Here is a 12,594-nt window from a genome sequence, read left to right as displayed (position 1 = left end):
ATCACGCAGCCGGGCAATCAGCGGCCCTGCCATCACACAGCCGGGCAATCAGCTGGCCGTCCCTGCATTCACGCAGTCAGGCAATCGGCTGGACGTCCCTTCAGCCAGTCCCTCCGTCGCTTCCTCCGGCCCCCTCCCCTCGAATCCTCTGTCGGGCCCTGTGAGGCGCAGAGTGATGACGTCAGAGGAGGGCGGCGGCTGCGGCGGCTGCGGCGGCATCGGCGGCTGCGGCGGCGGCGCCGGAACGATAGGTCGGTTGGCTTTCCAGGACTGCAGCTCGGGCAAGGTAACCGGGTCGGTGGGAGGTAGGCCGTACGCGGCTGGGACGGCCTCGCAGGGCCCGACAGGAACAACCTGCCTCCAGAAGCGGTGAATGCGCCAACACTGGAAGTTTTTAAGAAGAAACTGGACAACCATTTGTCCAAAATGGTATAGGGTTTCCTGCCTCAGCAGGAGGTTGGACTAGATGACCTCACTATTATTATTATTATTATTATTATTATTATTATTATTATTATTATTATTATTATTATTATTATTATTATTATTATTATTATTATTATTATTATTATAGCTAGAGAGAAGTTCCCTTAAGATGGGCTCCAGCACAAATCCAAAAGCTCGGAAGACGAAACCTCTGGTCCCGGTGACCGATCCAGATTGGATCCTACACAGTGGTGGAATTCAAATGCCTGAACAACAACTGGTTGTCTTATTCGATGCAGGCCTGGGCCCCCAAGGCTAGAACAGATTTCCTGAAGTGGCATTCATGCATTTCCGATGGGCCATTCTAGGCCTAGGAGGCCTCCGAGGCCTAGAACGGACTTCCGGAAGTGGCATCCATGCATTTCCGATGGGCTGTTCTAGGCCTAGGAGGCCTCTGAGGCCAAGAACGGACTCCAGGAAGTGGCATTCATGCACTTCTGGTAGGCTGTTCTACTAGGCCTGGGAGGCCTCCTCCATGCCTCCGAGGCCTAGACTGGACTTCCAGAAGTGGCATCCACACACCTCCGGCGGGCCATTCTAGGCCTGGGAGGCCTCCTCCAGGCCTCCGAGGCCTAGACTAGACTTCTGGAAGCCAGCCGGTTCTTTGAGTACAGCAAAACGTAGCTACCTGTTCTACCAAATCGGTGGAAACCGGCTGAATCCCACCACCGATCCTACATTATCCTGGGACACGTATATTCGCCTTCATTCGTCAGCCATTTGAGTTGGTCCAGACAAGACGCACCAACCATGATTACAGATAATCCTCAAAAAGGGGTCTATCCCCTGTGATCAGCTGACACAGATTACCTAAGCACAGAATCCGAGTTTAAGAACAGATGTATTTAATTAATTACATCCCACCTTTATTATTTTTAACCAATAACTCAACGCAGCGAACATGTCTAACACTCCTTCTTCCTGCTATTTTCCTTACAACAACAACCCTGTGGGGTGGCTTCGGCTGAGATAGGTAACCAAACTAATGGTTGTTAAGTCGAGAACTATCTGTATAGAAAGCCAGCTGTTGACTCAGTTCCAGATGTCTTAATGGGGCATCTCAAGGTTCTTTGCTATCTTCTGGGATATTTTTCTTCCCGTTTTTTGCTTGGGATTTCCTTGCGAACTTTCATTCTGCTTAACTTTCTCAAGATTAGCCCAGTGCTGTCTGCTGGGACTTAATACCATAACACGGTCATGACGTTAGATTTCTGTGTTGTACGTGCGATTATATCCCGTTTAATAAACTGTAAACGCAGAACAAGTGAACATAGGGACTTTTACGTTCGTCAAAAAGTCTCTTACCCCGAAAAGACGGGTAACCTTCTTTTCCAGTAAATTGTAAATATTCGTTATTACATGTTGTTATGTCGCCTCTGGAAACATATAAGCAGTACACTCCAGATGGAAACCTTTCTTTAATATCAGAAAATAATTGAAGGGGCTTCGCAACTGTCGATCAATCCCACACTTAGCTGTACACGCCAACGTACAACGTTACCTCTATTAAGGTTTTAGAAATTATATTTAACATTGATATAAATTGTTACCTTTGAAGGTTTAAATTGCCTTGGTGCCCGCAATTTATATTGCACCCTGTTGATGTGTGCATTTCTTAATGTCTTGTTTGCGTCTTCTAATAAAATAATTGAGGGGGTGGGGGGGAGAGGAGGAAAGATTATTTGCTTGGCATATTTCTGTATTAACTGAATTGTGCTTGCAAGACACTTAGGCACTTATGTTGAAGGATGTTATGTCTGGGCAGAGGAAACATATGTTATGAGTCTTAACAGGTAGACCCGGCAGAAAACACCACCCGATAAAGTAATTCTTGTTGTTAGTTGCGAAGTCGTGTCCGACCCATCGCGACCCCATGGACAATGTTCCTCCAGGCCTTCCTGTCCTCTACCATCTTCTGGAGTCCATTTAAGCTCACGCCTGCTGCTTCACTGACTCCATCCAGCCACCTCCTTCTCCGTCGTCCCCTTCTTCTATTGCCCTCAATCTTTCCCAGCATGAGGCTCTTCTCCAGTGAGTCCTTCCTTCTCATTAGGTGCCCAAAGTACTTGAGTTTCCGCTTCAGGATCTGGCCTTCTAAGGAGCAGTCAGGGTTGATCTCCTCTAGGACCGACCGGTTGGATCGCCTTGCAGTCCAAGGGACTCACAGGAGTCTTCTCCAGCACCAGAGTTCAAAGGCCTCAATTCTTTGGCGCTCAGCCTTTCTTATGGTCCAACCTTCACAGCCGTGCATTGCAACTGGGGAAACCATGGCCCTGACTATACGTACTTTTGTTGGCAGGGTGACGTCTCTGCTTTTTAGTATGCTGTCTAGATTTGCCATAGCTTTCCTCCCCAGGAGCAAGCGTCTTTTAATTTCTTGGCTGCAGTAAAGTAATTCTACTTTATTGTAAAGCTACATTAATAGAAACTTGTGAGCCTCAAAGAGCAATTCTCCCCCATGTTCTTTGCAGCCTGAGAAAATAGGAATAGTCTCTTCTGAGCTTCTTATCTGGCCCACTATTCAGCTGCAGGCTATGCTGTCTCTTATCTGATTATTCTTCACCCAGCCAGCTTTCATCCCCAAGATAGGACGAGAATTCACAGTCTCCTGATGATTGGCCCAAAGTCATCCAGCCAGCTTTCATGCCCTAAGGCAGGACTAGAACTCACCCTCTCTTGGTGATTGACCCAAAGCCATCTAGGTGACTTTCATGCAGAAGGTGGGACTAGAACACACGATCTCCTGGTGATTGGCCCAAAGTCACCCAGTTGGCTTTCATGCCCAAGGTGGGACTAGAACTCGCCATCTCCTGGTGATTGGTCCAAAGTCAGCAGCTGCTGCTGCTGCTGCTGCTGTTTCTTCTTCTTCTTCTTCTTCTTCTTCTTCTTCTTCTTCTTCTTCTTCTTCTTCTTCTTCTTCTTCTTCTTCTTCTTCTTCTCTTCTTCTTCTTCTTCTTCTTCTTCTTCTTCTTCTTTCTTCTTCTTCTTCTTCCTCTTCCTCTTCCTCTTCCTCTTCCTCTTCCTCTTCTTCTTCTTCTTCTTCTTCTTCCTCCTCCTCCTCCTCCTCCTCCTCCTCCTCCTCCTCCTCCTCCTTCTTCTTCTTCTTCTTTTCTTCTTCTTCTTCTTCTTCTCTTCTTCTTCTGCTTCTTCTTCCTCTTCCTCTTCCTCTTCCTCTTTTTCTTCTTCTTCTTCTTCTTCCTCCTCCTCCTCATCCACCTCCACCTCCACCTCCTCCTTCTTCTTCTTCTTCTTCTGCCATATCCATTATCGGATGTTGGTGATCATGTTGGCGATCCTGTTTTTATCAGCAGCCGCACGAAAAAGTGCTGCTGAGTTTTGTCCCAACCAGTCCCTTAGATTTTGAAGCCATGATGTTCTTCTTCTGCCTGGACCTCGTTTGCCTTTAATCTTTCCCTGGAGAATTAAATCGAGTATGCCGTATTTTTCTGGGTGTCGCATCACGTGTCCGAAATATTCTAATTTTCGTTTTTTAATTGTTTTGAGGATTTTCCCTTGGCTTTCCCAGGCGGCTTATCACCTCCTCATTTCTGATCTTGTCAACCCAGCTTTTATGTAACAGCCGCCTGTAAAAGCTACCTTTATTCCCTCCGGAATATTTTCTGGGTTTGTTTGTTTTTTTCTTTGCAGTCAGAGCCCGCTGCCCGTTCATTCGCCTCCTCGGAAGCCGACGAACAAGAAGTCCCGGAAGAAAACTTTGAAGAAAGAAAATACCCGGGGGAAATCACCTTAACCAACTTCAAGCTTAAGTTCCTTTCCAAGGAAATCAAGAAAGAGTTACTCACGTGAGTCTGCCCGCTTGGCTGTCACGACCTAAAACAGGGCTTTTCAACCTTTTCACCCATTGTACCACTTTTAGGATATGGCAACATCCGAGTACCACCAGTCACCAAAGTGTCAAAAACTTGATGACCCCCCCCCAAAAAAGGAAAAAAGTGATAAAGTACAGGTAGTCCTCGACTTACAACAGTTCGCTTAGTGACTATTCGAAGTTACAATGGCACTGAAAAAAATGCCCCCCAAGCCACAGCCGAGCAAGACACCTGCCTGCCCACCTGGCGGTGCTCTTCCTCCTGTCCGAGGTTTTCATTGTTGTGAGCATTTCTGTTGAGGATTGGCAGCGGGGGTGGGGTGGGGGCTGTTTGGTTTTTATTCCCCCCGTCTGCTGAGTGGTTGCAGCAGGTATTGGTCACATGACCCTGGGACACTGTGACCGTCATAAATATGAATCAGTTGCCAAGCATCTGAATGTAAATCACATGACCCTGGAGATGCTGCAACATTCCAGCTGATCGGCACTTCTTCTGGGCTCAGCGGAAGCACCAGGATCAGTGCTGCTTTCCAGCTGATTAGTGCTTCTTCAGGGCTTAGCAGGAGCACCAGGATCAGCACCGAGCTCCAGCTGGAGCCTGGCGCTGATCCTGGCGCTTCCGCTGAGCCATGATAGTCCCGAAGAAGTGCTGATCCTGGTGCTTCCGCTGAGCCCTGACAGGTGCCAATGTACCACAGGTGGTATCCGTACCACTGGTTGAAAAGCCCTGACCTAAAAGATCCCAGGGGGGACACCCCTCCTCTCCCTTTATAAAACGTTTTATTTTATTTCCAAAGTTAAAAGACCAAAAAAAAAGAGAGAACAAAACCAAACCAGAAAACGTAAAAAGGAGAAAAAGAAAAAAGGGGGGAAAACAACAAAACAGAACAAAACCAGAAAAAAATGTGCCTAACCACAGAAATAGCAAAGATACAGGTAGTCCTCGACTTACGTCCACAGCTGAGCCCCACATTTCTGTGGCCAAGCGAGACACTTGTTAAGCGAGCTTTGCCCCCATTTTACAACCTTTCTTGCCACGGTTGTTAAGTGAATTACTGCGGTGGTTAAGTCAGCAACTTGGTTGTTAAGTGAATCTGGCTTCCTCATTGACTTTGCTTGTCAGAAGGTCGCCAGAAGGGATCACGTGACCCTTCCCCCCAGGACGCTGCAACCGTCGTAAGTACATGCCAGTTGCCCAGCGTCTGAATTTTGACGGTGTGAACCGTGGGGATGCTGCAACGGTCGTAAGTGTGAAAAACGGTCACGGGTCCCTTTTTTCAGTGCCGTTGTAACTTCAAATGGTCACTAAGCGAACGGTTGTAAGTCAAGGACTTCCTGTACACATAATTGTACCTCTCTGGTTGACTACAGATAGATATATTTCAGCAGTCATAGTTTCCCCCATGCTACCGTCGCAAAACAGGCCCACCGTTTATGAACTTCTAGATCTCTACAGTATATATATACAGTAGTGGTCAAAATTGTGGAAACCTTTTGGGAAAAGTGTATTTTTGAGGTTTGGTGGCTAATAGCACCACTTTTTTGGGGGGAGTAGTACCATAAAATTATATATCAGTGTAAAGATAATTTAATCAAGAATGTAATGCAACATGGTTTGTTCAATTATCCGTACTGTATTCTATGAAAAGTTATAGCCAAATAGCCAGAAAAAGGAAGCACAACTTCTTAGGTTGATCTCAGGTAGCTTTCCTTCATCTGATTGTAGCCAATGAGCGTGAGTGTTTAGAGAGCCAATCGGGTGTCGTCTTGTTTTGGCCATGAGCCAATCAGATCACAGTAGGATTCAGTATTGATGTCCTGTATTGAAACTGAGAGGAGGACATTTGTCAGTGTGTTGTGTGATGGCGATCAAGTTGGTTGGGTTTTTTTGCGTTCTTTCAAATCATTTAGTGAGCTTGTAAAACGTAATAAAATTAAAGTAATGGTGCAAAGAGTTGACCGGTCGCCCAGAAAGCGATGTAAAATAGTATTATTAAGTGAACAAGGCTACAGTTATAAAGAAATTAGAATAAAAATTGGTGGAAACCTAACCAAAGATGGCATTTCTACTGTACACTTTTCCCAAAAGGTTTCCACAATTTTGGCCACGACTGTATTTACTGAATTACTACACGGCACTAAAAAATATTTCAAAGATAAAAATCTATTATCAGTCAACCCGTTTGACCTACCATCTATTTCAGGGGTCCCCAACCTGTCGGCCATGGGCCACTACAGGGCCGTGGCCTCTTGGCAACCGGGCCGTGTGAAGGGAGGGCCAGTGCACGCGCATGTGTGCATGCACTCACCCTCCACACTCATGCTAGCGCCGTCCGAGCATCCCATCGGTGCTAGCATCACCCCGCCCCCAAGTGTCCCACAGGCACTATTGCCACCCCACCCCAAGTGTCCCGCTGGTGCTAGCACCACCCCATTTGCGATGCTCGCACAGCCCCGTTTGTGCGTGCGCATGGGCTCGCATGTGGTCTGTTTGCACTTGTGCGTGGCCCATTTGTGTGTGCATGCACATGCGTAATGGTGCCTGCCTCCCTTTCCGGGCCACCAAACCAAAAAGGTTGGCGACCTCTGATCTATCTACTGTAGAATAAAGCAGTTAACGGTTAACCCCGACAACAAGCTGACTTCCACAGTTACAGTTCTGTTAACCATCTAGTATTGTATTGTAACTCGCAGAAAGTCCACAAATGGCTTCTGATTGACCAGAAACCTACTGCCATGGAGCCCCCGGCTCTCTTCTAGTTTGCTTTCATTTAGATTCCTGTACTTAGCAGGGGTTGGGCTCCGTTGAAGAGATAATTTGGCTGGATGAATGTCTTTAAGACATTCAAAGTTCAAAGGTCATGCTAGAAAGTAGGAAAGGGGTAGAAGTTTGGAACCAACTTCCAGCCAAGGTAGTGGTTTGGTCCTCAATAACTGAGCTAAAACATGCTTGGGATATGTCAATCATCTGCCAAAAAATATAAAATAAAAGAAATAAATATATTTAAATTTAAAAATAATCAGTAAGTATGTCAAAAATGACTAACATTGATGATGTTGCCTAGTTGGGTAATGAAATGTCTGCAAGAAAACCACCAACCTCCGAGAGCACCAAGGATCCCACAGTCCTCCTCCTCCTCCTCCTCCTCCTCCTCCTCCTCCTCCTCCTCCTCTCTTCCACAAACCCCATTTCCTTCTAGCACTGATGATGTTGCCTTGTTGGATAATGAAACATCTGCAAGAAAACAACCAAGCTCAGAGAGCACCAAAGACCCCACAGTTCTCCTCCTCCTCCTCCTCCTCCTCCTCCTCCCTTCCACAAACCCTATTTCCTTCTACAGTTGATGATGTTGCCTAGTTGGGTAACGAAACGTCTGCAAGAAAAACACCAAGCTCAGAGAGCATCATCCCCTCCCCCCTTATATTAAAAAAAAATATAACAAAAATCTCAAAGGACAGACTCCATGGATCACTAGGTCTTTTTTCTGCCGTCCGTTTTCTTTGTTTCTGCATTCAAAATCCCAGCCAAGATTCATTCAGGCTTCATACAGGAAGGATTTTATTTAAAACCCAAAAGGTGTCCCTGATTTGCTCATGTGAAGAGCCACTCCATACGGTCCCTTCTTAAATTGAAGCTTTGCCACGATTTAAGAATTTGGGAGGTGGGGGGTAAGAACGCTTCATCAAAGCCACCCCAATCTTACGTCTGGTCGAAGCGGTGATAAATGCATTTGATTTACATTCACGCTGGAATGTTTGGTGACGCTGGGGGACCAGAAAACAACTTTTGCTAAACATATTGCCTTGCTTCCTTGTTTGCACACTGTCACAACCCTTTCCGAAAAGTGCCACCCTCTTCGCAACCTCCTTGGCGAGCGGCGTTTCTCCTGCCCTGCCACTGTAGAAGGTTGAGGTGGGTGGGTGGGTGTGTGTGTAGATAAAATTGTGAGACAGAAGGATTAACTAGCATCTGCGATTGTTAGATTCCCAAGGGTGGTTGAGTCTTCGAAATTCATATCTGGAGGTGTGATTTTTTTCCAAATGGAAAAGGGGAGGGGGTGTGCAAGGGATGTAATGTGTCTATTGGAATAAATACACAACACATGGCAAGGTAAAAAAAAAAATCATGAGCGGGTTTCTTTGTTTTAGCTTTTAGGAATGTTGAAAGAAAATAAAAAGGATTAGAGTTTATATTTACACGAATACCTTCGTCGGCACTGTTTCCCTGTGGTTGTAGATCAGACATGTCAAACACAAGGTCCGGGGGCCGGATGCGGCCCGCGAAGTGGTTTCATGTGGCCCGCGAAGCCATCCTGGAAACAGTGAGGCAACGCCCCCCCCGCTGCCTTGGCCCTGGCCCAGGCCGGCCGGGAGCCAATGTACAATTTTGTGGTGGCCATCTATGCTGAAACGCATTCAGTCTTAGCTCCACAAGGCCGTCTGGAAACAGCGAGGAACCAGCCCCTGCCGTATTGGCTCCACCCGCTGGGTGCATGCTGGGGAGGTGTCCCCCTTTGTGAGGAATGAAGAAATGGACCATGCCTTGGCGCTTGCCCCAGTCCCACCCCCTTCTGCCAGAGACCCTCAGATCTGTCCCACTCCTGCCCAGGTCCCCACAGGCACCCTTGACGCGAACGATGTAGAGCTAGCCAGTAGGCTGCACCCACCCGGCCCCCCGAGGGCAACCGCAATGCTGATGCAGCCCTCAATGAAATTGAGTTTGACACCCCTGTTGTAGATTCTCTTAAAAACCTTTTTTTCCCCCTCTGAAATCTACTCCTCAACTCATCTGGCCTCTCTGCTTTTAATATTCTAGGGAGCTGAGATAAACGTCAGCCTCCGATTAATCATTAGAGGATTTAGCTGCTTAGCTACCATATTAAAGGACTTGGCTGGATTCTCACCTTTCGAATTAAAAAGTTGACGGAGCCTGAGAGAATCCGTGGTACAAGACTGAAGATGTTCAAATGTTTTTGGAACATTTTATTTGGTTTAAAGGAGCTTTCCAGCTGCTTAACACACTGACCTCATAGCCACATCTGATAACAGGAAGAGATAACCATGGCAGGTTAACAGAACCCAGTGGTTGAGTTCGTATAACATTGCATTTGACGAACAAATAAACCATATGATGGCTTAATCCTTAATGCAACATGGTAAAACATAGAATAATACAATGGGAAGGGACCTTAAAGGTCTTCTAGTCCAACCCCCCCTGCCCAAGGCAGGAGTCCTTATACCCATCCCAGACAAATGGCTGTCCAATCTTTTTTGGGAGACCTCCAGTGATGGAGCACCCACAACCTCTGGAGGCAAGCCGTTCCACTGGTTAATTGTTCTCACTACTATCAGGAAATCCCTCCTTAGTTCCAGGTTGGGCCTCCTTTTGACAACCTTCCACCCATTGCTTCTTGTCCTGCCCTCAGGTGCTTTGAGGAGTAAGTCAACCCCCTCTTCTCTGGGACAGCCCTTCAACGATTGGAAGATGCTAGCATGTCACCCCTAAGCCTTCTCTTCATCAGGCTAAACCAGGGGTAGGCAACCTTGGCTCTTTTATGACTCGTGGACTTCAACTCCCAGAATTCCTGAGCTAGCATGGGGGAACTATGGCCCCCTCATGACTCGTGGACTTCAACTCCCAGAATTCCTGAGCCAGCATGGGGGAACTATGGCCCCCTCATGACTCGTGGACTTCAACTCCCAGAATTCCTGAGCCAGCATGGCTCAGCTTGGAAACCTCTCCCTTTGCCCTCAGCATGGCTGGCTCAGGAATTCTGGGAGTTGAAGTCCACGAGACATAAAAGAGCCAAGGTTGCCTACCCCTAGGCTAAACATACCTAGTTGCCTTCATCGCATGCTTTAGCCTCCAGATCCCTTATCATCTTTGTCGGTCTTGCCACCTCCAGATTTATGAGCCAGAAGAAAGCACTGATGATGCTACCTAGTAGGGTAATGAAACGTCTGCATGAAAACAGCCGAGCTCACAGGGCACCAAGGATCTCATAGAAGAAGTGGGGTTTTTTTCAACTGAGAATAGGCAGCTGCTAACCACTCAGTAACTACTTAATATGACAAGCCAGCTTGATGCCTCTCTGTAACCAAGCCGTCATGGCATAACACGGCCATGGCAGTTAATTTCCCCAAGGGGACATATGAGAAATTGGGACTGTTATGGAAGGCCGAACCAAAAGGGCTGTGAAAATACATACCGTATTTCCCTGAAAATAAGACCCAACCGGAAAATAACCCCTAGCATGATTTTTTCAGGATGCTTGTAATATAAACCCCACCCCAAAAATAAGCCCCATTTAAGATCATCAGCCAGATCAGGGGTAGGCAACCTTGGCTCTTTTATGACTCGTGGACTTCAACTCCCAGAATTCCTGAGCCAGCCATGCTGAGGGGAAAGGGAGAGGTTTCCAAGCTGAGCCATTCTGGCTCAGGAATTCTGGGAGTTGAAATCCACGAGTCATAAAAGAGCCAAGGTTGCCTACGACGCATTTAGTACCTTATTTCCCCGAATATAAGCCCTATCCAGAAAATAAGCCCTAATGCGTCTTTTGGAGCAAAAATTAATATAAGACCCGGTCTTATTTTGGGGGAAACACGGGTAGACACACAAGCATGGACCTACATTAATTAGAAAAAAAAAACCATAGTTGCCTTCAAAATACAGGTAGTCCTCGACTTACGACGGTTCATTTAGTGATCGTTCAAAGTTACAACGGCACTGAAAAAATGACTCGGCCATTTTTCACCCTTACGACCTTTGTAGCATCCCCATGCTCACATGATCAAAATTCAGATGCTTGGCAACTGGGTTCATATTTATGACCGTTGCTGTGTCCTGAGGTCATGTGATCCCTTTTTGCAACCTTTTGACAAGGAAAGTCAATGGGGGAATCCAGATTCACTTAACAACCGGGTTACCGACTTATTGACTGCAGTGATTTGCTTAAAAACCGTGGCAAGAAACTTTGTAAAATGCGGCAAAACTCACTTTAACAAATGTCTCTTTAATGGCAGAAATTTTGGGCTCAGTTGTGGTCCTAAGTCGAGGACTATCTCAAAAAGCAGTGGCATACACTTATTTACATTTGATTTCTAATTTCCGATTGACCTCACATGGACTAGACAAAGGATCATAAAATGCCCAGGTCTAATCTATGGGGTATTCCCATTTTATCCATAGGATGGGCAGTGAACTAATCGTACAAGTCCTGTCTCCATTTTCTCTGGCACATTATGGAAAATCAGGATATCCAATTACTTATCTCTTGGGGAACGAGATTTATTTTTAAACAGCAATCAATTTATCATTCCTCCCCTTAAGGCAGGGGTAGGCAACCTTGGCTCTTTTATGACTCGTGGACTTCAACTCCCAGAATTCCTGAGCCGGCATGGCTCAGCTTGGAAACCTCTCCCTTTTCCCTCAGTGTGGCTGGCTCAGGAATTCTGGGAGTTGAAGTCCACGAGTCATAAAAGAGCCAAGGTTGCCTACCCCTGCCTTAAGGTGATGCTTCAGGATTCTGTTTGCAAACTACGTAGATACACAGGTAGTCCTCGATGTACGACCACAGTTGAGCCCAAAATTTCTGTTCTTAAGTGAGACACTTGTTAAGTGAGTTTTGCCCATTTTACAACTTTTCTTGCCAGAATTGTTAAGTGAATCGCTGCCGTTCTTCAATTAGTCACCCGGTTGTTCAGCGAATCTGGCTTCCCCATTGACTTTGCTTGTCCAAAAGGGGATCACATGAACTTGGGACACCGCAACTGTCATAAATATGAACCAATTGCCAAGCATCTGAATTTTGATCCCGTGATCATTGGGATGCTGGAAAGATCGTAACTCTGACAAACGGTGATCAGTCCCATTTTTCAGTGCCGTTGTAACTTTGAACGGTCACTAAATGAATCGTTGTAAGACTAGGACTACCTGTATAAAAGAATATGATATGTAGATTTGCAGATATATAAAAAAGTATAAGTGAAGGTTCGCTAACCAAGCTTGTGGGTTGGTTTCTGAACATTTCATTGCCAGGCTAGGTAGCATCTTCAGCGGAGTTTAGGAGGTGTCTAGTGATGCTTCAGTGTCTGTTTATAAGGGATTTGTGTGGTCAGTAGGACTTGTGATGGTGAGGTCACATCAGGTGAGGGTCCCATCAAGTCAGGTAATCGATGGGTCTTGTGATGGGTCAGGCATGGGTGTGTCAAGTGAGGTTTTGTGATGGGTCTTGTGATGGGTCAGGCATGGGTGTGTCAAGTGAAGGTCTTGTGAT

At 46.4% G+C, this 12,594-nt stretch overlaps 1 protein-coding gene across 1 annotated transcript in view; it reads left to right on the top strand.

Annotated features, from left to right (window-relative positions):
- Positions 1 to 12,594, top strand: part of MYT1 (myelin transcription factor 1) — an 83,264-nt gene that overhangs the window by 32,593 nt on the left and 38,077 nt on the right. Inside the window, exon 12 of the mRNA XM_029286047.1 lies at positions 4,135 to 4,289. Within this exon, the coding sequence (XP_029141880.1) occupies positions 4,135 to 4,289 (155 nt within the window). The remainder of the gene's footprint in view (positions 1 to 4,134; positions 4,290 to 12,594) is intronic.

This window comes from Protobothrops mucrosquamatus, unplaced genomic scaffold (assembly GCF_001527695.2).
Source record: "Protobothrops mucrosquamatus isolate PMUCROS unplaced genomic scaffold, P.Mucros_1.0 scaffold2791, whole genome shotgun sequence".
NCBI lineage: Eukaryota > Metazoa > Chordata > Lepidosauria > Squamata > Viperidae > Protobothrops > Protobothrops mucrosquamatus.
This window is presented reverse-complemented; position numbering and strand designations above follow the sequence as displayed.